The sequence below is a fragment of the Rana temporaria genome, chromosome 5 (assembly GCF_905171775.1).
Source record: "Rana temporaria chromosome 5, aRanTem1.1, whole genome shotgun sequence".
Taxonomy (NCBI): Eukaryota; Metazoa; Chordata; class Amphibia; order Anura; family Ranidae; genus Rana; species Rana temporaria.
This window is the reverse complement of record NC_053493.1, coordinates 14353870-14379536: the sequence shown is the minus strand read 5'-3', so window position 1 is coordinate 14379536 and position 25667 is coordinate 14353870. Positions and strand designations below refer to the sequence as shown.

Sequence of the window (25667 nt, the reverse complement as noted above, 5' to 3'; positions counted from 1 at the left end):
AGAGCAGCAGTGATCGGTCTTTACTCCACAGATCTGGAAGAAATACACATAATGCAACAAGGGGTCTATTCATAAAAAACTTTGCTGTGTGAATGTCTCAGCATTTGCACAGTTCACATAATTTTATTGAATACGCGTGTTTCTGATTCACGAATAATCCCCATAATGTGTTTATTAAGAGTATTTTCTCTGATCATCAGCTCCATCTAGTGGCCATAATGGTATATTTTCCTATTCGCTACACTTAAGGAAAATACTGTATCATGGCCACTAGATGGAGCTGACGATCTGAGGAAATACACTTATGAGGCACATTTTTCGGATTACTCATGTTGACTGTGCAAATGTCTTTTTTGTATAAATAGACCCCCATGGTCCAAGTGGGACACGTGTCTCTTGTATTTAGACAATGCAGTGTATCCTTATCCTGACGTTCAGAGGAAGTTTTGACTATACATACAAATTCAATTACAATGGTTGTCATTTGCTCATCCAATAAACGAGGTTGAATCCAGGCCTGAGATTTTTTTTTATAAGCACGTCCCATGGTCCTTATGAATTGTATGTGGAGGTGAGCGCAAAGTAATTCTAGCATGGCAGACGCTATAGGGAGCTCAGCACAGATAGATAATCATGAGGAGGACAGCGATGGATAGCGAGGACGTGATCTGAGAACTGTGATTGATGGAACATCCCCCATAGCACTGCGTCTTTATAGCGTCATGGTTGAGGTCCAGATCGCAGGCCGTCTGTGTCGCGCATCCCGATAAGGCGAGGGACCCTGTGGAGAGACATAGTAGAAATTTAGAATTTGATGTAATAACATTTAGATACATTTTGATTCAATTAGATACATTTGAAAAATAAACTATAGTCAATACTAGACATGTGCAATCCGCTTAGCTTTTCAACTAAATTTGACAGATTCGCTAATATTCAAATTAACGAAAAACCCGTTTAACAAATTTTTCCGAAAACGAAAATCCGAAATAATAACTAACTAATAATAATAACTATTAAATTATAAGTATTGGAATTTCCTTTCAAATGTGGCTGTTAGTGAACGTAACGAATACGAATTTACCTTAAGTTAACAAATTATCCGAAATAACGAAAGCCGCATATAAACGAATGGAACGTAACAAATTAATAATAAAAAAATAATAATATTATTATTATTCATAAAAAAATATTAATTCTTATTAATTCGGTTGCGTCCATTCGTTAATATGCGGCATTCGTTATTTCAGATAATTCGTAACTTCAGATGAATTCATATTCGTTCCGTTCACTAACAGCCACCTATAATTTAATAGTTAATTATTAATTCAGATTTTCCAAATTTTCATGTTTTTATTCTTTTTAATTTCCGTTCTTATTTTTGACGTTTCAAATTTTTGGATTTTCAAGTTTTCCATTTTTTTGAATTTTCTAATATTTATTTTTTCACACGAATTTCACATTTTCAGATTTTCGTTCTTTTGAATTTTCGTTCCTATTTTCTACTTTTCTCGATTTAAAACTTTCAGATTACTCGTCATTTGTGTCCTTTCTGCCTGGGCACCGCCCCCCCTTTAAAATGCCGCCTGAGGCAAACGCCTTGTTTGCCTTGCAGTAGATACAACCCTGCTTACAGTTACAGTCCCTTTAAAAAAGTATTCATACCCCTTGAAATTTTCCACATTTTGTCATGTTACAACCAAAAACGTAAATGTATTTTATTGGGATTTTATGTGATAGACCAACACAAAGTGGCACATAATTGTGAAGTGGAAGAAAAATGATAAATGGTTTTCAATAAAAAAAAAAAATATGTGAAAAGTGTGTGGTGTACATTTGTATGGCGCCCCCCGGGGTCAATACTTTGTAGAACTTTGTAGAACCTCCTTTCTCTGCAATTACAGCTGCAAGTCTTTTTGGGGATGTCTCTACCAGATTTGCACATCTAGGGCCAGATCCACAAAAACCTGACGTAACTTAAAAAATCCAATTTAAGTTACACTGCCTTAAAGTTTCTACCTAAGTGCCTGATCCACAAAGCACTTATCTAGAAATTTCAGGCTGTGTAACTAAAATTCCGCCGGCGCAAGGCGTTCCTATTCAAATGGGGCGAGTCCCATTTAAATGAGGCGCGCTCCCGCGCCGGCCGTACTGCGCATGCGCGCCGGCCGTACTGCGCATGCGCGAAGTTACGTTACGCCGAGTTTTGAGGATCGCGACGGCTTAAAGTTGCGTCGGGGATAAAAAAAATTACAGCGGCATGCATTCCTGAGGGAGAACTCCATGCCCATTTTTAAAGAAAAAAACGGCATGGGTTCCCCCCCAGGAGCATACCAGGCCCTTAGGTCTGGCATGGGTTGTAAGGAGACCCCCCCACGCCGAAAAATTGACGTAGGGGGTCCCCCTACAATCCATACCAGACCCGTATCCAAAGCACGCTACCCGGCCGGCCAGGAAGGGAGTGGGGACGAGCGAGCGCCCCCCCCCCTCCTGAGCCGTGCCAGGCCGCGTGCCCTCAACATGGGGGGGTTGGGTGCTCTGGGGCAGGGGGGCGCACTGCGGGCCCCCCCACCCCAGAGCACCCTGTCCCCATGTTGATGAGGACAGGACCTCTTCCCGACAACCCTTGCCATTGGTTGTCGGGGTCTGCGGGCGGAGGCTTATCGGAATCTGGGAGTCCCCTTTAATAAGGGGGCCCCCAGATACCGGCCCCCCACCCTAAGTGAATGGATATGGGGTACATCGTACCCCTATCCATTCACCTGTAGGCAAAAAGTAAAATGTAGTAAACACACAACACAAGGCTTTTTAAAATAGTTTATTATTCTGCTCCGGAGGCCCCCCCTGTCTTCGTTATTAGCTCAATTACCAGGGGGGGCTTCTTCTTCCACTCTCCGGGGGTCTTCTCCGCTCTCCGGGGGTCTTCTCCGCTCTCCGGGGGTCTTCTCCGCTCTCCGGGGGGGCTTCTCCGGACTCCGGGGGGCTTCTTCCATCTTCTCCCCTCTTCCGCTCTTGACTCGGCGAACCCCGGTTCTTCTGCAGCTCTCCGGTGCCTTCTTCTTCAGCGCTGGCTGCCTGCTATGTTTGTGTGTTAGCTCGATTTCAAACAGGCAGCCGGCGCGGTCTTCTGTGGCGTCATCTTCTCTTCTGGTCTTCTGTTCTTCCGATGTTGCCTCGTCGCCTGTTGTCGCTGTAATGATGGAAGCGCGCCTTGCATCACATTTATATAGGCATCACCGTCCCATCATGCTCCGGTAGGTACCCACGTGGTGGGTGCACGTGGGTAGGCACCCACCACGTGGGTACCTGCCGGAGCATGATGGGACGGTGATGCCTATATAAATGTGATGCAAGGCGCGCTTCCATCATTACAGCGACAACAGGCGACGAGGCAACATCGGAAGAACAGAAGACCAGAAGAGAAGATGACGCCACAGAAGACCGCGCTGGCTGCCTGTTTGAAATCGAGCTAGCACACAAACATAGCAGGCAGCCAGCGCTGAAGAAGAAGGCACCGGAGAGCTGCAGAAGAACCGGGGTTCGCCGAGTCAAGAGCGGAAGAGGGGAGAAGATGGAAGAAGACCCCCGGAGTCCGGAGAAGCCCCCCCCCGGAGAGCGGAAGAAGAAACCCCCCCCGGAGAGCGGAGAAGACCCCCGGAGAGCGGAAGAAGAAGCCCCCCCTGGTAATTGAGCTAATAACGAAGACAGGGGGGGCATCCGGAGCAGAATAATAAAATATTTTAAAAAGCCTTGTGTTGTGTGTTTATTAACTTTTACTTTTTGCCTCCAGGTGAATGGATAGGGGTACGATGTACCCCATATCCATTCACTTAGGGTGGGGGGCCGGTATCTGGGGGCCCCCTTATTAAAGGGGACTCCCAGATTCCGATAAGCCTCCGCCCGCATACCCCGACAACCAATGGCAAGGGTTGTCGGGAAGAGGTCCTGTCCTCATCAACATGGGGACAGGGTGCTCTGGGGTGGGGGGGCCCGCAGTGCGCCCCCCTGCCCCAGAGCACCCAACCCCCCCATGTTGAGGGCACGCGGCCTGGCACGGCTCAGGGGGGGGGGGGGCGCTCGCTCGTCCCCACTCCCTTCCTGGCCGGCCGGGTAGCGTGCTTTGGATACGGGTCTGGTATGGATTGTAGGGGGACCCCCTACGTCAATTTTTCGGCGTGGGGGGGGTCTCCTTACAACCCATAACAGACCTAAGGGCCTGGTATGCTCCTGGGGGGGAACCCATGCCGGTTTTGTTTTTTACAAATTGACGTGGAGTTCTCCCTCGGGAAAGCAGACCAAATGCCGTCGCTGGAATGGGCCTTTACAAGGTGTTACTAACTTTACACTTTGTAAAACGAGCCCTAATTTTACACTTGCAAAATAACACTTACGGCGCAAAAAGGAAGCTAGAAAGCTTTGTGGATCGCCTTAAGTGCTAATTTGCATACTAGCAACGGCATTTCGACTCGAAATGCCCCCAGCGGCGGATGCGGTACTGCATCCTAAAATTAGGCAGTGTAATTCAATTACACATGCCGGATCTTCTGTGTAACTTTGGAAAAAGCCTTTTGAGGATCGTTTCCAAAGTTACACACAGACTGAACAGCAGTTAAGTCGGAGTATCTCTTTTGAGGATAACCCCCCTAGAGAGGGACATTTCTGCCCATTCTTCTCTGTAAAATATCTCAAGCTCTGTCAGATTGGATGGAGAGCGTCTGTGATCAGCAATTTTCAAATCTTGCCACAGATTCTCAATGTGATTTAGGTCTGGACTGTGACTGGGCCATTCTAACACATGAATATGCTTTGATCTAAACCATTCCAGTGTAGCTCTGGCTGTATGTTTAGGGTCGTTGTCCTGCTGGAAGGTGAACCTCCCCCCAGTCTCAAGTCTTTTGCAGACTCTAAGGCCCCGTACACACGATAGAATCCATCCGCAGATAAATCCCAGCAAATGGGTTTCTGCGGATAGATCCTATGGTGTGTACACGCCAGCGGATCTGTTTCCGCGGAGAAATCTCCTCTGGGATGGATTCCAGCAGATCGGATATTTGCTGTGCTGCACAACATATCCATCTGCTGGAATCCATTCCAACGGATGGATCCGCTCGTCTGTACAGACTTACCGGATCCATTCGTCCAAAGGGATTCCCCGCACGCGTCGTAATGATTTGACGCATGCGTGGAATTCCTTATATGACAGCGTCGCGCCCGTCGCCGCGTCATAATCGCGGCGATGGCGCGACACGTCATCGGCAGAGGATTTCCGCGCGGATTTCAATGCGATGGTGTGTACACTCCATCCCATCGAAATCAGCGGAAATCTTTGAGAGGATTTATCCGTGGAAACGGTCCGCTGGACCGTATCTGCGGATAAATCCTCTCGTGTGTATGGGGCCTAACAGGTTTTCTTCTAAGATTGTCCTGTATTTGGCTCCATCCATCTTCCCATCACCTCTGACCAGCTTCCCTGTCCCTGCTGAAGAAAAGCATTGCCACAACATGATGCTGCCACCACCATGTTTCACAGTGGGGATGGTGTGTTTAGGGTGATGTGCAGTGTTGATTTTACACCACACATAGCATTTTGCTTTTAGGCCAAAAAAGTAACATGTTGGTCTCATCTGACCAAAGCACCTTCTTCCACATGTTTGCTGTGTCCCCTCCCCCACATGGCTTCTCACAAACTGCAAACAGGACTTCTTATGTCTTTCTTTCACCAATATCTTTATTCTTGTCACTCTTCCATAAAGGGCAGATTTGTGGAGAGACCACTAATAGTTGTCCTGTGGACAGATTTTCCCACCTGAGCTGTGGATTGGTTTATCACATAAAATCCCAATAAAATACATTTACCTTTTTGGTTGTAACATGACGAAACGTGGAAACTTTCAAGGGGTATGAATACTTTTTCAAGGCACTGTAGCTAAAAAAAAAAATCAATGGTGTCAGTGGTAACGTATCTGAGGGACAGAAATTGCTAATTGCTCAAGGATTCCCTGGCAACCTCTGGAGGAACCCTGGTTGTGAAACCCTGCTCTAGATGTTGCTAGAGGTTCCTAATGCCAGCAGAAATTTAGATGTATTCCCAATGACACCATTGACATTTTTAGCTATCTGTAAGAGGGGGGCTCTCCCCAGTAACCACAGATGTAAGGAGCATTCTTCCCACTGACCATCACACTTATGTATAGTGAGAAGTAGCTATGGTAATTAATAACGGCGCTGAACCATGGTGATATAGCGCCCATGGCAAAGATGACAAAACTGCGCACCCCCCCCCTTTCGCTCTGGGTTAGCAGTAATTATGCTGTCACTACTCCCGTGAGCCTTGTAATAGAAGCATTTAGCACAGGGCACCTCCATGCCTGCAATGAAGTATTGCGCCCAGGCAGCCGTCCCTCCTGCCCACCCCTTGTCTCAGCCCGGATCACTAGCAATGGTTACCAGAGATCTATTTCACAGGGTTCCTTTGTGTTAAGGAGGTTGAGAACGGCTGTCATAGATTGTTTTATTATAAATCCGCCCTGTACTCACCACCGCCCTCCAGGTGCTTGTTAGAGTAGGTGAAGCACTGTTGCTCGCTGCCGCGGCATTTTACGGACTTGTATTCCTGGCACGAGTCTGACATAACATTGAAACATCCCATACAGGTCAGGCCATTCTCAGACTGCTCACTGATCACTAAGAAGAAGAAAAAACATGGGAGAAATGAGAAGCAGGGCCACGGCATTTACTAAAATGGTGTTGTTAGGAAAAGTATTCGAACCCTTAGGAATCTTCTGGATCATGAGATGAATGTCTCTTGAAATGTGATCTTCATCTCGGTCATAATCAATACTAATTAGTAGGGCTGTTACTGATTAAAATTTTCGTGTTCGATTAATCGTTTTTTTTTTATTGATTAATCGACTAATTTCGATTAATTATAACACACATACAGATCCAACTACTTTTAGCTGATCTCCTTGCATTGCAACTCTGTATTAGTCAGTGGTAAATGTGGTATACACTCTATACAATCACTCGATGTGTGTATATATATATATTTTAGGGCTGTGCGTTAAACGCGATATTAACGGCGTTAACGCAAACCCATGTTAACGCCCTCAATATTTTTATCGCGCGATTAACGCAGGAGCCCTCGGGGTGGACATGCAGAGTGTGCAGCGGCGCGGCGCGGCTTACCTTCTCTCTGGATTCACAGGCAAGTTACTCACCTTGTCCCTGGATCCAGCGATGCCACCCCGCTGTGTGATCGAGCGGGTCCTCCTTGCTTGGCGGGTCCTCCTTGCTTGGCGGGTCCTCCTCGCTTGGCGGGTCCTCCTCGCTCGGCGGGTCCTCCTCGCTCGATTCACAGTGCCTCTGTGTGACGCCGATCTCCGTTCCCTGCGACGTTACGACGCACGGGAGCGGAGAACGGCGCCAAATTCAAAAAAGTAAACAAACACAATACACACAGTATACTGTAATCTTATAGATTACAGTACTGTATGTAAAAAATACACACCCCCCTTGTCCCTAGTGGTCTGCCCAGTGTCCTACATGTACTTTTATAAAATAAAAACTATTCTTTCTGCCTGAAAAACTGTAGATTGTCCAAAAGTGTCCCTTTATGTCAAAAATGGTTTTAGATCAGCTAGAAAACAGCGATAATAAATTATAATCACTTGCAGAATTGTGCGATATTTGTGGGGAAATTCGTCATAAATTAGAGCGATTAATCGTGAGTTAACTATGACATTAATGCGATTAATCGCGATTAAAAATTGTAATCGTTTGACAGCACTAATATATTTATATATATATATATATATATATATATATATATATATACACACACACATCTGCCCCCATACTGTAATATACACATCTGCCCCCCCATACTGTAATATACACATCTGCCCCCATACTGTAATATACACATCTGCCCCCATACTGTAATATACACATCTGCCCCTATACTGTAATATACACATCTGCCCCCCATACTGCAATATACACATCTGTCCCCATACTGCAAGAATATACACATCTGCCCCCCCCCCCCATACTGTAATATACACATCTGCCCCCATACTGTAATATACACATCTGCCCCCATACTGTAATATACACATCTGCCCCCATACTGTAATATACACATCTACCCCCATACTGTAATATACACATCTACCCCCATACTGTAATATACACATCTGCCCCCCCATACTGTAATATACACATCTGCCCCCATACTGTAATATACACATCTGCCCCCATACTGCAAGAATATACACATCTGCCCCCATACTGTAATATACACATCTGCCCCCATACTGCAAGAATATACACATCTGCCCCATACTGTATTATACACATCTGCCCCCATACTGCAAGAATATACACATCTGCCCCCCCCCATACTGTAATATACATATCTGCCCCCATACTGCAAGAATATACACATCTGCCCCCATACTGTAATATACATATCTGCCCCATACTGCAAGAATATACACATCTGCCCCCCCCCCATACTGTAATATACACATCTGCCCCCCCCCCCATACTGTAATATACATATCTGCCCCCATACTGCAAGAATATACACATCTGCCCCCTCATACTGTAATATACACATCTTCCCCCTCATACTGTAATATACACATCTGCCCCCTCATACTGTAATATACACATCTGCCCCCATCAGGGCCGTTTGAAGGAATTTGGGGGCGCCAAGCAAAATGGACATGGGGCCCCCCCCAACCAGCACGCATGCACGCAAAGCCTACAAGAACCACAGCATAGCTATACAGTGTAAGTTCACCCACACTTTATATAAATAATAAAGGTTTACAGTGCAAATACTGCTGTTGTAAAATGCTGCCATATTGCGCCCCCCCCCCCCCCCCCCTGCCGGCACTTACATTTCTGGGGTCAGCCAACCTCCTTCTACCGTCCCTCGATGTCTTCTCCCGCCCTCGATGATGCTTCAGCCAATCAGGTTACCGGTAACCAGAACCGGTGAACCTGATTGGCTGAGACGCCTGTCAGTGTTAACCAGGGAATGCACCCCCCGTGCGTCCCCTGGTTAACTGTTTGGAAGCCGATTACAGCCCTCAGGCTGTAATCGGCACTTCCAAAGCCAACCAGCTGCCGTTGTTCAGATGGCCGTCGCTCACCAGGGGGCCGGCCATCTGAATATTGGGCGGCAGCGACAATACATGCAATGCATGAATCTATGTATTGTTGATCAGTGGCGGTGCAGGAAAGAGAGGGGGAGGCGCTCCTGTGCCCTCTATGGACGCACCGCCACTGGTTAGATATACTTTGTCCACTGTACAAGATGTTTATCCCTTATCCATTATATGCCCAGCCATATGGGTGCTTTAAGATATCATTGTTTACTGCCACACAATACTTCCATGTTGGTGCGTACCACAGTGTACGTAACCCTGCTTTTTTGGTTGTTCCCCTCTGGAATAACCAAAATAGCAGGGTTACGTACACACCAAGATGGAAGCATTGTGGCAGTAAACAATGAGGTCTTAACCACTTAACGCCCGCCGCACGACTATTTACGTCCGCAAAATGGCACGGACAGGCAGAAGGACGTATATATACGTCCTTGCCTTTCCGCGGGTCGGGGGTCCGATCGGGACCCCCCCGCTGCATGCGGCGGGCGGCTTACCTCGGGGAGCGATCCGGGACGACGGCGCGGCTATTCGTTTATAGCCGCTCCGTCGCGATCGCTCCCAGGAGCTGAAGAACGGGGAGAGCCGTATGTAAACACGGCTTCCCCGTGCTTCACTGTGGCGGCGCATCGATCGTGTCATCCCCTTTATAGGGAGACTCGATCGATGACGTCACACCTACAGCCACACCCCCCTACTGTTGTAAACACACACTAGGTGAAGCCTAACACGTTCAGCGCCCCCTGTGGTTAACTCCCAAACTGCAACTGTAATTTTCACAATAAACAATGCAATTTAAATGCATTTTTTGCTGTGAAAATTACAATGGTCCCAAAAATGTGTCAAAATTGTCCGAAGTGTCCGCCATAATGCCGCAGTCACGAAAAAAATCGCTGATCGCCGCCATTAGTAGTAAAAAAAAAAAAATTAATAAAAATGCAATAAAAATATCCCCTATTTTGTAAACGCTATAAATTTTGCGCAAACCAATCGATAAACGCTTATTGCGATTTTTTTTACCAAAAATAGGTAGGAGAATACGTATCGGCCTAAACTGAGGAAATTTTTTTTTTTATATATGTTTTTGGGGGATATTTATTACAGCAAAAAGTAAAAAATATTGCATTTTTTTCAAAATTGTCGCTCTATTTTTGTTTATAGCGCAAAAAATAAAAACCACAGAGGTGATCAAATACCACCAAAAGAAAGCTCTATTTGTGGGAAAAAAAGGACGCCAATTTTGTTTGGGAGCCACGTCGCACGACCGCGCAATTGTCTGTTAAAGCGACGCAGTGCCGAATCGCAAAACCTGGCCTGGGCATTTAGCTGCCTAAAGGTCCGGGGCTTAAGTGGTTAAAGCACCCATATGGCTGGGCATATAAATTATGGATAAGGGATAAACATCTTGTACAGTGGACACAGTATATCTAATGAAATCTAATGAGGAGAGCAAAAAATAAAAAATTACCATAGCTTTACCATAGAACCAATTACCATAGCTTTCTTCCCATTTTCTTTCTTTACCATCCCATTTCCATCTAAGAGCCCTTTCACACTGAGCCGCTCATAGCATCGGCTGTAAAACGACGCTATTTTTACCACCGACGCTATGGGAGGATTTGCGGCTCATTTCGGCCTCTAGTGGGGCGGTTTTACCCCCCGCTAGCGGCCGAGAAAGGGTTAAAACCACCCACAATGCACTGATGCAGCAGCGCATTGCCAGCAGTATAGCTGCGCTGTCCCATTGATTTCAAAGGGAAGCAGCGCTGAAGGAGCGGTAAACACACCGCTCCTTCTCCGCTCCAAAGATGCGGCTAGCAGGACTTTTTTTTACACTTTTTTTACCGTCCTGCTGGCGCAATGCTCCAGTGTGAAAGCCTGAGGGCTTTCTCACTGGAGAAAATTGAGCAGCTTCTTAAGGGAAGTTTGCAGGCGCTATTTTTAATGCTATAGCGCCTGCAATACGCTCCAGTTTGAAGGGGGTCTTATTGCTTCTTTTTTGAATCAGGTAATATTTATGAAAAAGCTTTTTGCAAAAATTTACAAAGCAGAGAAAAGACTCTACATTAGAGTCTACTGTAGAGTATTTTCTCTGCTTTGTAAATTTTTGCAAAAAGCTTTAATAAATATGACCCGATTCAAAAAAGAAGCAATAAGATGAAAATGGGAATGGGATGATAAAGAAAATGGAAAGAAATCTATGGTAATTAATTGTTTTGTTTATGATATGTAAGACAATATCCATCCAGGTAGGGTTATTATGGTCAGCTAACATATTTTTGTAATGACTTACTCCCCCCCGTGTTCTTTTTCACCCTACCTTGTACCGCGCGGCAGCCGGAATGAATTCCTCACACTGGGAGTCTTGGATCCCGCACTGTCTCCACCAACTTTTTTTTAGCCGCTATTTTTAACGCTAAAGCGCCTGAAAAATGCCTCCAGTGTGAAAGGGGTCTAATGGACCATCTCCTGTATCATGTCTGCAGTCTCTGACCATCTCCTGTACTATATCTGCAGTCTCTGACCATCTCCTGTATCATGTCTCTGACCATCTCCTGTACTATGTCTGCAGTCTCTGACCATATCCTGTATCATGTCTGTAGTATGTCTGGGGGTCTTTCTAACAGATTCTCTAACAGAAGCCCCCTCTGTGTCCATCAGAGAGCCCCCCCTCCAGGTCCCAATAAATTACTTTGCTTCTCTTCCTGTATTTTGTTTATTAAGAGATCATGTAAGGATCCCAGGTTGAGTCATTGCCATAGAAACATTTGTAAAGGGGAGGAGTTAGTAAAATGGCCACGCCCTTGTGGGGGTGCCAGAAATATTTCTGCACCCAGGCGCCCGTGACCCTAGGATCGGCCCTGACAACAATGGTGAACAGCAAGGTAACGGCAGACCCAAATCTAAACCAGCAGCTCCTTTGGGGTAGTGCTACATCTACTAACACTGGTTGTTGGCAGACCTCACCTGGGGGTCTCGGAGGTAAGCAGTTGTCGCTCATGCAGCATTGGTTGCTGGTCACCATTCTGGTATATGAGGTCCTCAGTGTGATGACGTTGGAACATTGATCCGAGCTCCCACAGGCCCTCAGGAATAGCCAGGTAGGCACTGAAAATGAAAGAGGCAAACTCAAATCCACAAACATAAAGAGAACACGAAAAGGAACATTCACTGTGTACTGTTCACACATCTACCAAATTAAAGTGGAGTTCCACCCATAAATATAACATTACATCAGTAGTTTTAAAAAAATGTCATTAGTCCTTTACGAATTTTTTTTTTTTTTTTAGATGCCTTCAAAGTGTTGTTGCTAGGCAGAATAGTTAATCTTCCCACTTCCTGCACCTAGGTGCTTAATGCTTCCTAACCTACACCGCACAGACTCCTGGGAATGTAGTGGGTGTAACTTTCCAGGAGTCTGTGCACTCCCCAGTCTCAAAGAATCATGTGACTTGGACAGCACAGGTGCTGAAACCTGATCTGAAACATATTACACTGCTTGTGCAGCACTGAGCATGTGCGAGATTTGCAAGGCTGAAATCCAGGAAGTCATACAGTCTGGCTTCATGATGCCCACACTTAAGATGGCCCCAGTCAATTTCTATTTTATAAAGTGTCTAAATGCTGTAACAACCTAACAAAACGGACCTTAGTTTACAGACTAACTTTACTAGAATACATTAAGCTTGTGTATTACAGGGGTATTTATATATAAAAAGTGAAATTGTGGCCGGAACTCCGCTTTAAGTTTTGTTTTTGTTTTTTACTTGAAAAATTAAGGAAAGAAATTTGGCAGTAAAATCAAAAACCCAATAGAACCCCATTAGGATGAATTAGACCGGAGACTTCGAGCCAGGCCTTCCCGTCCAACATCAGTGCCTGACCTCACAAATACGCTCCTGGAAGAATGGTCAAACATTCCCAGAGACACACTCCTAAACCTTGTGGACGGCCTTCCCAGAAGAGTTGAAGGTGTTATAGATGCAAAGGGCGGGGCCAACTCAATATTGAACCCTACGAATGAAGACTTGTCATTAAAGTTCATGTGCGTGTAAAGGCAGGCGTCCCAATACTTTTGGTAATATTGTGTATATTATCCATCACCTGACTGTGGCCCGCATTCAACACAGATTCTATGGGACATGTAAAAATGTTCTGAATTTACTGTTCACTTACCCCCGTTGAGATTCTGAGCTCCAGGTAATGAGGGGTCTGTTGAGAGTAAAAAATAAATCAATCAGTATTTCCAGCATATTTATTCAGAGTAGAGTTACTCCATTACTCATGTAGCGTTGCAGAGCTGAGTTTTGGTTTCTACCAGGGCTCTACTTGCATGGAGTTTGTATGTTCACTTTGTGTTTGTGTGGGTTTCCTCCAGGAAGGGTTGGCAAGGGCCAGTTTGGGCCTGAGGGTAGACACATTTTTAACCCCTTCAAACTCCACTCCTCCCTGTAGTAGAGCAAGTCTGTGATCTTGTTACATACATAGGGCTAGATTCAGTAACACTTACGACGGGCGTATCAGTAGATACGCCGTCGTAAGTCTGAATCTGCGCCTTCGCAACTTTAAGCGTATGCTCAAACTGAGATACGCTTAAATGTTGCTAAGATACGACCGGCGTAAGTCTCCTACGTCGTTGTATCTTAGGGTGCATATTTATGCTGGCCGCTAGGTGGCGCTTCCGCTGATTTCCGCGTAGAATATGCAAATGAGCTAGATACGCCGATTCAGAAACGTACGTGCGCCCGGTGGATTTTTTTACGTCGTTTACGTAAGGCTTTTTCCGGCGTAAAGTTATGCCTGCTATATGAGGCATAGCCAATGTTAAGTATGGACGTCGGGACAGCGTCGAATTTTACGTCGTTTACACCGTTTGCCTAAGTCGTTCGCGAATAGGGCTTAGCGTAAATTACGTTCACGTCGAAAGCATTGACTATTTGCGTCGTGATTAGGAGCATGCACACTGGGATACATTCACGGAGGGCGCATGCGCCGTTCGTTAGAGACGTCATTTACGTGGGGTCATTTACATAAAACACGCCCACCTCTTCAAAATTTGAATTAGGCGCGCTTACGCCGGAAGATTTACGCTACGCCGCCGTAACTTAGGGCGCAGGTTCTTTGTGAATACAGAGCCTGCCTCACTAAGTTACGGCGGCGTACGCCCGCACAAAGTCACGGCGGGCTATCTGAATCTAGCCCATACTGTGTGGTTCAGCTCGGGTTTAGTGCTTGTAAGGATACAATACAGTCTCTCTCTCTCAGTCTCTCTCTTTCTCAGTCTCTCTCTCTCTCTCTCTCTCTCTCTCTCCCTCTGTCACTCTCTTTCTCAGTCTCTCTCTCTCTCCCTCTGTCATTCTCTCTCTCAGTCTCTCTCTCCCTCTCTCTCAGTCCTCTCTCTCTGTCTCTCTCTCTCTCTCTCTCTCTCTCTCTCTCACTCTCTCTCTGTCAGTCTCTCTCTCTCTCTCTCTCCCTCTCTCTCAGTCTCTCTCTCAGTCCTCTCTCTCTCTCTCTCTCTCTCTCTCTCTCTCTCAGTCCTCTCTCTCTGTCTCTCTCTCTGTCACTCTCTCTCTGTCAGTCTCTCTCTCTCTCTCTCTCCCTCTGTCATTCTCTCTCTCTCTCTCCCTCTCTCTCAGTCTCTCTCTCAGTCCTCTCTCTCTCTCTCTCTCTCAGTCCTCTCTCTCTGTCTCTCTCTCTGTCACTCTCTCTCTGTCAGTCTCTCTCTCTCTCGGTCTCTCTCTCTCTGTCAGTCCTCTCTCTCTGTCTCTCTCTCTGTCACTCTCTCTCTGTCAGTCTCTCTCTCTCTCGGTCTCTCTCTCTCTCAGTCCTCTCTCTCTGTCTCTCTCTCTGTCACTCTCTCTCTGTCAGTCTCTCTCTCTCTCGGTCTCTCTCTCTCTGTCAGTCTCTCTCTCTCTCGGTCTCTCTCTCAGTCTCACTCCCTCTCTCTTTCTCAGTCTCTCTTCCAGGGTCTAATAGTCAAACGCACGGTTTCCTGCCTTTGAGCCATTGCGCTTCTGACGCCCTTCTTAGCTACACCCACCATGACTACACCATGCCCGCAGGTGGGACAGCGGAGGCCGGAGAACATGGCGGGGGGTCACATGGGGGGAGCACATTCAGGTGCTTGTGGAAGTGATCAATAGCTTCACATCTGCTTGTATCACTTCCACGTTGAAAGCCGAGGGTCGGCTTGTTAAAAGCACATGTCTGCAGCATGTGAAAAATCCGATTGTACTGCCCCCCCATGCTGGTGCCCGCTTGCCAAGCTGCCCTTATGGTTGCACCAGCCATGGCTATGACACCCTGGTTTTCTTCAGTCTTTTGAGCTGAGTGATGCCTTTTTGTCATTCATCCTGGAAGACTGAGGACATCTTGTGGCAAGGAAGAGGTAGTGTTGGGGACAGCTTTGGATTGAATGTGGACATTGCAGTAAAAATGGTGGGCCAGATTCAGAAAGAAGTTACGCTGGCGTATCTATTGATACGCCGTGTAACTTCTAGGATGCTCCGGTGTATCTTTTTTCTGTATTCAGAAAACAAGATATGCCGGAATTTTGCTAAGATCCGACTGGCGTAAGTCTCTTACGCCGTCGTATCTTAGTTGCATATTTACGCTGGCCGCTAGGTGGCGCTTCCGTCGATTTACGCGAGGAATATGCAAATTAGGTAGATACGCCGATTCAGAAACGTACGTCCGCCCGGCGCATTTTTTTACATTGTTTATGTTAGGCTTTTTCTGGCGTAAAGTTACCCATGCTATACGAGGCGTATCCTATGTTAAGTATGGACGTCGGGCCAGCGTCAAATTTTCCGTCGACTACGTCGTTTGCGCAAGTCGTTCGCGAATAAGGCTGTGCGTAATTTACATTCACGTCGAAAGCATTGACTTTTTGCGGGTTAATTTGGAGCATGCGCACTGGGTTACGTTCACGGACGGCGCATGCGCCGTTAGTCAAAAACGTCAATTACGTGGGGTCAGCCTTCATTACCATACAACACGCCCACTACATGGATAATTTGAATTCCGCGGACTTACGCCGGACCACATACGCTACGCCGCCTTAACTTAGGGCGCAGGTTCTTTCTGAATACAGAACCTGCCTCACTAAGTTACGGCGGCGTAGCGTATCTAAGATACGCTACGCCCGCACAAATTTACGCCAGGCTATTTGAATCCGGCCCGGTATCTTTTTCTTTAAAACCTCTGGGTGGAATGTTTTAATTAAAAAAAAGTTTAGCCTGGAGTTGGGCTTTAAGGCCTTCTTGTGACTTCCATCAGAAGTTTATTAGAAGAGTGTCTGGACTCACCTATCTGGTACTGGACCAGGCTGGAGATGCACACATTGGATCCATTCTGACAGAGAACAGATTCCCCCACGCAGGGATTTCCGGAGAGATCTTTACATTCAAAGCATTTCAATGCATTACCTGAAAAATGGAAACCTCGGATCAATTTCAAAATGTAATGTTTCAAGTTTCAATGTGTCAACCCTGGTGAATTATATTTTTAAATGAGTTCAGTAAATGTCAGGTGAATATACATGGAGGTTATCTCCTTCCCGTTAAAAATAAATTACTATGTGTACCTTTTCCCATTGAAATAAAAGAATTGTTGAATGCCAGTGAAGGTAGGTGTCTCTAATGGGAAGGTACTCACTGGGGAAGCTGTCCCCATTGGAGAAGATCTTTGTCTCTGGACTGGAGGGAAGATACTGTATCCCCAGTGGGGAGGCTCTCTGCCCCTAGTGGGGGGGGGGCACTTTTTCCCTAGTGGGGAGGGGATTTCTGTCCCTAATGGGGGGGGGGGGCTCTTATTCTCTAGTGGCAAGGCTTTTTGTCCCTAGCTGGGGGCTCTCTGTCCCTAGTGGGTGGGGGCTCAGTCTCTAGTGGGAAGGCTCTCTGTCCCAAGTGGGGAGGCTCTCTGTCTCTAGAGGGGAGGCTCTCTGTCTCTAGAGGGGAGGCTCTCTGTCCCTAGTGGGGAGGCTCTCTGTCCCTAGTGGGAGGGGGCTCAGTCTATAGTGGCAAGGCTCTCTGTCCCAAGTGGGGAGGCTCTCTGTCCCAAGTGGGGAGGCTCTCTGTCCCTAGTGGGAGGGGGCTCAGTCTCTAGTGGCAAGGCTTTTTGTCCCTAGTGGGAGGCTCTCTGTCCCAAGTGGGGAAGCTCTCTGTCCAAGTGGGGAGGCTCTCTGTCCAAGTGGGGAGGCTCTCTGTCCCTAGTGGGGAAGCTCTCTTTCCCTAGTTGGGAGGCTCTCTGTCTCTAGTGGGAAGGCTCTCTGTCCCTAGTGGGGAAGCTCTTTTTCCCTAGTGGGAGGGGGCTCTCGGTCTCTAGTGAGGAAGCTCTCTGTCCCTAGTTGGGGGCTCTCAGTCTCTAGTGAGGAGGCTTTCTGTCCCTATTGGGGAGGCTCTCTGTCCCTAGTGGGTAGGCTCTTTGTTTCTAGAGGGGAGATCCTCTGTCCCTAGTGGGGAGGTTCTCTCTCCCTAGTGTGTGTATGTGGGGGAAGGGGGCTTTCAGTCTCTAGTGGGGAGTCTTTCCGTCCCTAGTGGGGAGGCTCTTTTTCTCTAGAGGGGAGATGATCTGTCCCTAGCGGGGAGCTCTTTTTCCCTAGTGGGGGGATCTCTGTCCCTAGTGGGGGGTCTCTCAGTCTCTAGTGGGGAGGTTTTCTGTCTCTAGTGGGGAGGCTCTTTGTCTCTAGAGGGGAGATGCTCTGTCCCTAGGGGGGAGCTCTTTTTCCCTAGTGGGGGGCTCTCTGTCCCTAGTGGGGGGGGGGGGGGGGGTCTCTCAGTCTCTAGTGGGGAGATTTTCTGATCCTAGTGAGGAGGCTCTTTGTTTCTAGAGGGGATATCCTCTGTCCCTAGTGGGGAGGCTCTTTGTTTCCAGAGAGGAGATCCTCTGTCCCTAGTGGGAAGGCTTTCTGTCTCCATTTGAGAGGCTCTTTGTCCCCAGTGGGAGACTCTCTGTCTCCAGTGGGGGGCACTCTTAATCTCTAGTTGGGAGGTGCCTTGTCCCTAGTGGGAGGTTCCCTATCCCTAGGGACTCTGTTTCTAGTTGGTAGGTGATCTTTTAGTGGTGGGAAGATGCTTTTTTCCTAGTGGGGAGTCTCTGTCCCTAGTAGGGAGCTGTTCTGTCCCTAGAGGGCGATACTTTTTCCCTAGTGAGAAGGTGATCTGTCCCTAGAGGACAGGCTGTCTGTCCTTGGTATAGAGGAGCTCTCTCCCCCGGGGGCAGGTATTGTGTCAGTAGAAGAGTTACCCTATTGATTAAGAGGAGTTTGTCCCTTCTGGAAAGGAACCTGGGACCGTGGGGAGTTCCTGGATACCTAAATTGCTTGGCATTAGTGATGGGCAGATTTGAGACAACCTGTGGCATATTTTCCCACAACCAATGTAGGAGACTTTGGACACCATTTTACAGGAAGCAATAAAGAGGGGAAGTTCTCGTGGTGGAGCAGAGAGTGGGCTCCTTGGATAAACTAGATAAAGAGATTCATTTAATTATACACCAGCCAAGTAAATCACACCCTCAACTAGGGTTACCACCTGCTCGGGATTCACCCGGACAATTCGGGTTAGGAATCATGTGTCTGGGTTTCAAACTGCCCATTATTCAGACTGGGCTATGGCTTTCCAACAGGGTTGCTGGCTGCAGTTGTCCAGTTTTTCTGAGGTTTTCTCAAGGTCATTGACTACTTGATGTCTGCTGGACTAAAGGGACCCCTTTGAGGAATCATTTGCCAACCACCCAGTAATGTATGGACAGTTGTTTAAAAGTACTGGTGCATTAAGGTTGCAGATAATGGGCCAGATTCAGAAAGGAGTTACAACGGCGTATCTCCAGATACGTCGTCGTAACTCTGAGTGTGAGGCGTCGCATCTCTGCGCCTGATTCATATGATTCATAGAATCAGATACGCCTCACTGTTGCCTAGATACGAGCGGCGTAAGTCTCCTACGCCGTCGTATCTTGGGGTGCATATTTACGCTGGCTGCTAGGTGGCGCTTCCGTTGATTTCCGTGTAGAATATGCAAATGAGCTAGATAGGCCAATTCAGAAACGTACATGCGCCCGGCGCATTGATTTACGTCATTTACGTAAGGCTTTTTTCGGCGTAAAGTTACCCCTGCTATATGAGGCGTAGCCAATGTTAAGTATGGACGTCGGGACAGCGTCGTTTACGTCGTTTGCGTAAGTCGTACGCGAATAGGGCTGTGCGTAAGTTACGTTCACGTCTAAAGCATTGACTATTTGCGGCGTAATTTGGAGAATGCGCACTGGGATACTTTCACGGACGGCGCATGCGCCGTTCGTTAGGAGCGTCAATTACGTGGGGTCACGAGTCATTAGCATACAACACGCCCACTACATGCCTACTTTGAATTGGGCGGGCTTACGCCGGACCAGTTACACTACGCTGCCGTAACTTAGAGCGCAAGTTCTTTCTGAATACGGGACCTGCCACTCTAAGTTACGCCCGCCGAAACTTACGCAATTCTATCTGAATCTGGCTCAGGGATTGTAGAAAATCCTGCATTCAGTATGAGTCAATCAAGATTTTTTTCATCCTATCTAAAATCAATTCCCAAAAACACCATAACAGCCAAATCTATATATATAAAACTCAACGTGTGTATGTATGTATGTATGTATGTATGTATGTATGTTCCAGCATCACGTCCAAACGGCTAAAGATATTAACATGAAACTTGGCACACATGTTACTTATATGTCAGCAACAAACATAGGATAGGTGGTTTAACCCTTACCCACCCCTATTTGCCATGGTCGGGGTTTTTCTTTAAAGTCCCATTCAACTCTATGGGAAATACATGTTACTTCATAACTTCCAAACGGCTGTAGATATTTCGATAACACTTGGTCACATGTTACTTATATGTCCACTTAAACTATAGGATAGTTAATTTATCCCTTAACTACCCCCATTTGTGAGGGTCGGGGTTTTTGTTTAAAGTCCCATGCAAATCAATGGGAAATGTATGTTCCCACATAACTTCTGTACGCCTGGAGATATTTCAATAATACCTGCTACACATATTACTTATATGCCAAATAAAAATATATGACAGTTAAATTAACCCTTACCTACACCCTTATATAAAAGATGGGTATATTTATATTACTACTAGCTGAATACCCGGCGTTGCCGGGTCTTCCCATCTTAACCTTTTGGGGAGGAAAATCATAGTAATATAAATATACCCATCTTTTATATAAGGGTGTAGGTAAGGGTTAATTTAACTGTCATATATTTTTATTTGGCATATAAGTAATATGTGTAGCAGGTATTATTGAAATATCTCCAGGCGTACAGAAGTTATGTGGGAACATACATTTCCCATTGATTTGCATGGGACTTTAAACAAAAACCCCGACCCTCACAAATGGGGGTAGTTAAGGGATAAATTAACTATCCTATAGTTTAAGTGGACATATAAGTAACATGTGACCAAGTGTTATCGAAATATCTACAGCCGTTTGGAAGTTATGAAGTAACATGTATTTCCCATAGAGTTGAATGGGACTTTAAAGGAAAACCCCGACCATGGCAAATGGGGGTGGGTAAGGGTTAAACCACCTATCCTATGTTTGTTGCTGACATATAAGTAACATGTGTGCCAAGTTTCATGTTAATATCTTTAGCCGTTTGGACGTGATGCTGGAACATACATACATACATACATACATACATACATACACACACACACACGTTGAGTTTTATATATATAGATAGATGATTTTCCTCCCCAAAAGGTTAAGATAGGAAGACCGGGCAACGCCGGGTATTCAGCTAGTGTATATATAAAATAATCTTCTCAATTTGTATTTTTTTTGCGAAGCATTAAAACATAGATTACAACATAAACATAGGATGCCCTCTAATTACAATGTGCAAACCCATGCATAATGATATACTGTACAGTAAACCTTGGATTGCAAGCATAATTTGTTCCAAAAACCTGCTTGTAATCAAAGCAAGTCTCCCCATAAGAAATAATGGAAACTCAGATGATTCGTTCCACAACCATTTACTCATAAGTCCTTCAGTTTATAGTCCATATAAAAACATTATAGCAATGTGACCAGATTGTGTAACTATACAATTTCCATCCACAAATGGAAGCCTCCACAAGGGGATTAGAAGCAAAAATCCAGCAGGAGGTAAAGAGAAGACAAACTCCTAAGCGTAACAATATGTTGCTAAATGTTGTACCTTCATGAAATATAACCATACTGCTACACTTATGCCGCGTACACACAAACGGATTTTCCTTTGGAAAACTAATCGGATGTTTTTTCCAACGGAATTCCACTCAAGCTTGGCTTGCATACACACGGTCACAAAAAAAAGCAGGCCGCCAAGAATGCAGTGACGTACAACACAACGACGAGCCGAGAAAAATTAAGTTCAATGCTTCCGAGCATGCGTAGACTTGATTCCGAGGATGCATGGTTTTTGGTGCATCGGAATTGCATACAGATAAATGGATTTTCTGATAGTCGGAAAAATAGAGAACCTGCTCTCTATCTAAGTTCCTTGGAAATTCCGACAGAAAAAGTCCGAAGGGGCATACACACGGTCGGAATATCCGACGAAAAGCTCCCATCCGATCGTGTGTACGCGGCATTAGGGGCGCCTCTCTTCTCTTTTATACTCAGTTGTGACACGATTCTACTTGTAAGTCAAAATGTTGCTTGTCTTGCAAAATGCTCTCAAACCAAGTTACTCTCAAACCAAGGTTTTACTGTATATTCATTCCTCTGTAGACCAACTCTCATATCAACAAAGTTAATCCAATGTAACATAACCGTCCTATATCCATCATATCAAAAATGAATAACTGAGTGATAGACCACCAAATAGTATAGAGGTCTCTACACTTTACACAGCCATGCTTCTAAAAAAACACACCATACTAACCAAGCTGAAAATTTTACCAAAATTTGAGCTGCTAATTATTGGCCATATATCTACACTTTTCTGGGGAGACTTCTCCGGTCTCTATCATAGACCGGTGTATATTAGACCTAAAAGGTGGGGGGTTTCTGGGCTCTTCAGAGGGATGTGAAAGGTGGACACTTACCTCCGGTGATGAAGAAGACCAGGATGCAGATCAGACAGGAGGCTGGCGAGGTGGCCCAGGCACTCCGTGCTGGCTCCATGGATGAGAGTGGCAGAGTTTAACGACTTACTGAATTCATTCCTGAGTGCTGTGTGTCAGTGAAATCACGATCCCTGCGAGGGTGTGAGGTGACAGACTAATCGCAGGTAAACCAGTTCAGTCATTCTGGGGTGTGAGGTGTTTGGTGACACTTCTTGTACAAACGCGTTCACCCATCACTCAGCTGTGGAAAATCCCCCTCCGATGAGCTATTACTGTGATTTTGTTGCAAAATTAAATAGGCTGAAAAAAAAAGCCTCGCCGCCACAAAGTGGTTGTATGACAAACTCCACCAGTTTTGGTCCAAAGGAGGCAACCAGTTCCCTCCCTTCACTGGGAAATGTGGCCACTTTATTATTATGAAAGATTTATATATCTACCATATTGCATAATGCTTTATAATATAGAAAGACAGTATGGTTACAATACAGTTTAATACATGAGAGTTAGGAGGAGCCTGCTTCTTATGCCGTGTACACACAATCATTTTTTTTTTTTCGATGAAAAAAGACCGATGGACATTTTTCATCTGAAAAAACGATCATGTGTGGGGCCCCATCTGACTTTTTTCCATCGGTGTTAAAAAAATAGAACAGGCCGTATTCACATACATCGGCGCATATTTATGCCGCCGTAGCGTATCTTTTTTACGCTACGCCGACGCAGCGCAGAGAGACAAGCACTGGATTCACAAAGCCAGTGCTGCCAAATCTGCGCTGGGTTTCTTAGGCGTAAGTCGTCGTAAGTGGAAGTGGGCGTGAGCCATGCTAATGAGGCGTGACCCCATGCAAATGATGGGCCGAGTGCCAGATAGATACGAATAACGAACGGCGCATGCGCCGTCCCGTGGACGCATCCCAGTGCGCATGCTCAGAATCACGTCGGAACGAATGCCTAAGATACGACGGATCACTGCCTACGGCGTGAACGTAACCTACGCCCAGCCATATTCACGTCCAGCGTAAACGTCGTAAAATACGACGGCTTGAGTTCCCTGGTCCATGCCTTTGCATGGGTTGCGCCTCATATATGGGGAATAACTTTACGCCGGACGTACGACTTACGCAAACCGCGTATATTATGCGCCGGGCGCAAGTACGTTCGTGAATCAGCGTATCTCCCTCATTTGCATATGTGCATAGAAAATCCATGGGAGCGGCAAATGCGCCCAGCGTAAATATGCGCCTAAGATACGCCGGCGTAGGCAAGTTACGTCGGTCGGATGAAGCCTATTTTTAGACGTATCTCAGTTTGTGGGCACGGCGCACAGATACAACGGCGCATATTTACACTTACACGTATCTCGAGATACGTCGACGTAAGTGCTTTGTGAATTCGGGCCAACATATTTTAAATTTTTCAAATGAAAAAAAACAAAAAACGATAGGAAATTCCGATCGTCTGTGTGGAACTCCATCGGAGAAAAATCCACGCATGCTCAGAATCAAGTCGACGCATGTTCGGAAGCATTGAACTTAATTTTTCTTGGCTCGTTGTAGTGTTTTACGTCACCGAGTTTTGGCACGGTCGGAATTTAGTCTGATGGTGTGTAGGCAAGACTGATGAAAGTCACCTTCATCGGATATCCGATCGTGTGTACGTGACATAAGAGCTTACAATCTAATAGGGAGGGGCGAGTGGAACAAGAGGTAATAATGATGGCCATACACTAACAAACTTTCAAATGAACAGTTCTACAAAAAAAAAAAAGTATCAGTACATTCAACAACTTGAAAGTATTTGTGGAAATCCTTGGTATCGGCGCAGATACAAGTATCGGTGCAACCCTAGGGGGTAATCCACAAAAGGGATATGCCATCGTATCCCTGTTTCTATCTATGGAACTGATCCACAGAATCAGTTTCTCATAGATAGACAGAAGATCCGACATGTGTAAGGGACTTACACTGCCGGATCTTAGGATGCAGTACCTCGGCCGCCGCTGGGGGCATTTCGAGTCGAAATGCCGCTTCGGGTATGCAAATTAGCACTTACGGAGATCCACAAAGCTTTTCAGCTTCGTTTTTTCTCCGTAAGTATTAGTTTGCTATCGCAAAATTAGGGCTGCTTTTACAAGGTGTAAAGTTAATACACCATGTAAAAGTAGACCCTTCTTTCCCGCGGCGGCGTCTTTTTTTTTTTTTTTTTTCGCCGCAACTCGTATATTTTTTTTACGCCCGTTGCGATTCTCAAAACCCGGCACAACGTAAAACCGCGCAAAGCACGTCGGGAAAATGACGTCGGGAGCATGCGCAGTACGTCCGGCGCGGGAGCGCGCCTAATTTAAATGGGACTCGCCCCTTTAAATTAGGAAAGCCTTGCGCCGGACGATTTTAAGTTACACCGCTGCAAATTTCAAGGTAAGTGCTTTGTGGATCGGGCACTACCTTGTGCAATTTGCGGCGGTGTAACTTAAATGACAAAAGTTACGTTGCGCCGGGTGTTTGTGGATTACCCCCCTAGTTTTTAGTATTTCGTATTTTATTTGTTGGGCACATGGTGAAAATAATTCCTCCCTTATCTCATGAAGGCAGTTGGATCAATTTCCTAAATTGAAATATTTCCGCTACGAGTGGCCAAAAGTGAAAGATTTTTCTTTACCAACATTTTTCTAAAAATCAAGAAATTTCTGCAAAATTAAATTGCCATTTCAGTAACAGTGGTGGCTGGTGCTCATTTTTTGGGGGGGGGGGGGGGGGGTGGCAAACAAACCTGGCTCCCTCACTTCCCTCCCCCAATTGCTCAATCGATCGATTGCCCGTTCCATCGCTGCTTCGCTCACCTGTCGTCCGCCAACCCAGCACCTACCAGTGGCGTCACTAGGGTTGGTGTCACCCGGTGCGGTAAAACATGGTGTCAACCCCCCCTATGTTTAGGCTGCCCAGCATCAAGCGGGCAGCGCACGGGCACGGGGCGCACACCAAACCAGCCCCTGTAAATGATAGTATAGGGCAGTAAAGTGGCAGGTTAGGGTAGTATAGAGTGGTATAGTGGCAGGTTAGGGTAGTATAGAGTGGTATAGTGACAGGTTGGTGTAGTGGGGTGGTATAGGACAGGTTAAGGTGGTATAGGGCATGTTGGGGTGATATAGGGTAGTTTGGGGTGGTATAGGGCAAGTTAGGGTTACATAGAGCAGGTTGGGGTGGTATAGAGCAAGTTAGGATGGCACAGGGCAGGTCGGGGTGGTATAGTGCAAGTTAGGGTGGAATAGGGCAAGTTGGGATGGCATGGGAAAGGTTGGGGTGATACATGGCAAGTTAGGGTGGCATTGGGCAGGTTGGGGTGGTATAGGGCAAGTTATGGTGGCATAGGGCAGATT

General features: G+C 46.2%; 1 protein-coding gene across 1 annotated transcript; it reads right to left on the bottom strand.

Annotated features, from left to right (window-relative positions):
- LOC120939826 (phospholipase A2 inhibitor subunit gamma B-like) lies at positions 1–22684 on the bottom strand. The gene is made up of 6 exons (XM_040352204.1): positions 22271–22684; positions 16484–16603; positions 13353–13388; positions 12144–12284; positions 6538–6684; positions 1–781 (listed from the first exon to the last, which is right to left on the bottom strand). Exons 1-6 carry the CDS (start codon positions 22347–22349, stop codon positions 615–617), a joined length of 690 nt encoding a protein of 229 aa, XP_040208138.1. The 5' UTR covers positions 22350–22684; the 3' UTR covers positions 1–614.
- Between the last annotated feature and the right edge of the window lie 2983 nt (positions 22685–25667).

Bases quoted from the DNA above. Each gene is read 5' to 3' on its own strand.
- LOC120939826 (XM_040352204.1), bottom strand. From the start codon at position 22,349: ATGGAGCCAGCACGGAGTGCCTGGGCCACCTCGCCAGCCTCCTGTCTG. The intron at 12,285-13,352 runs GTAAGTGAACAG...TTTCATTTTCAG, and splicing joins AGCTCAGAATCTCAACGGGG to TGCCTACCTGGCTATTCCTG. The intron at 782-6,537 runs GTGAGTACAGGG...GTCTCTCCACAG, and splicing joins CAAGCACCTGGAGGGCGGTG to GGTCCCTCGCCTTATCGGGA.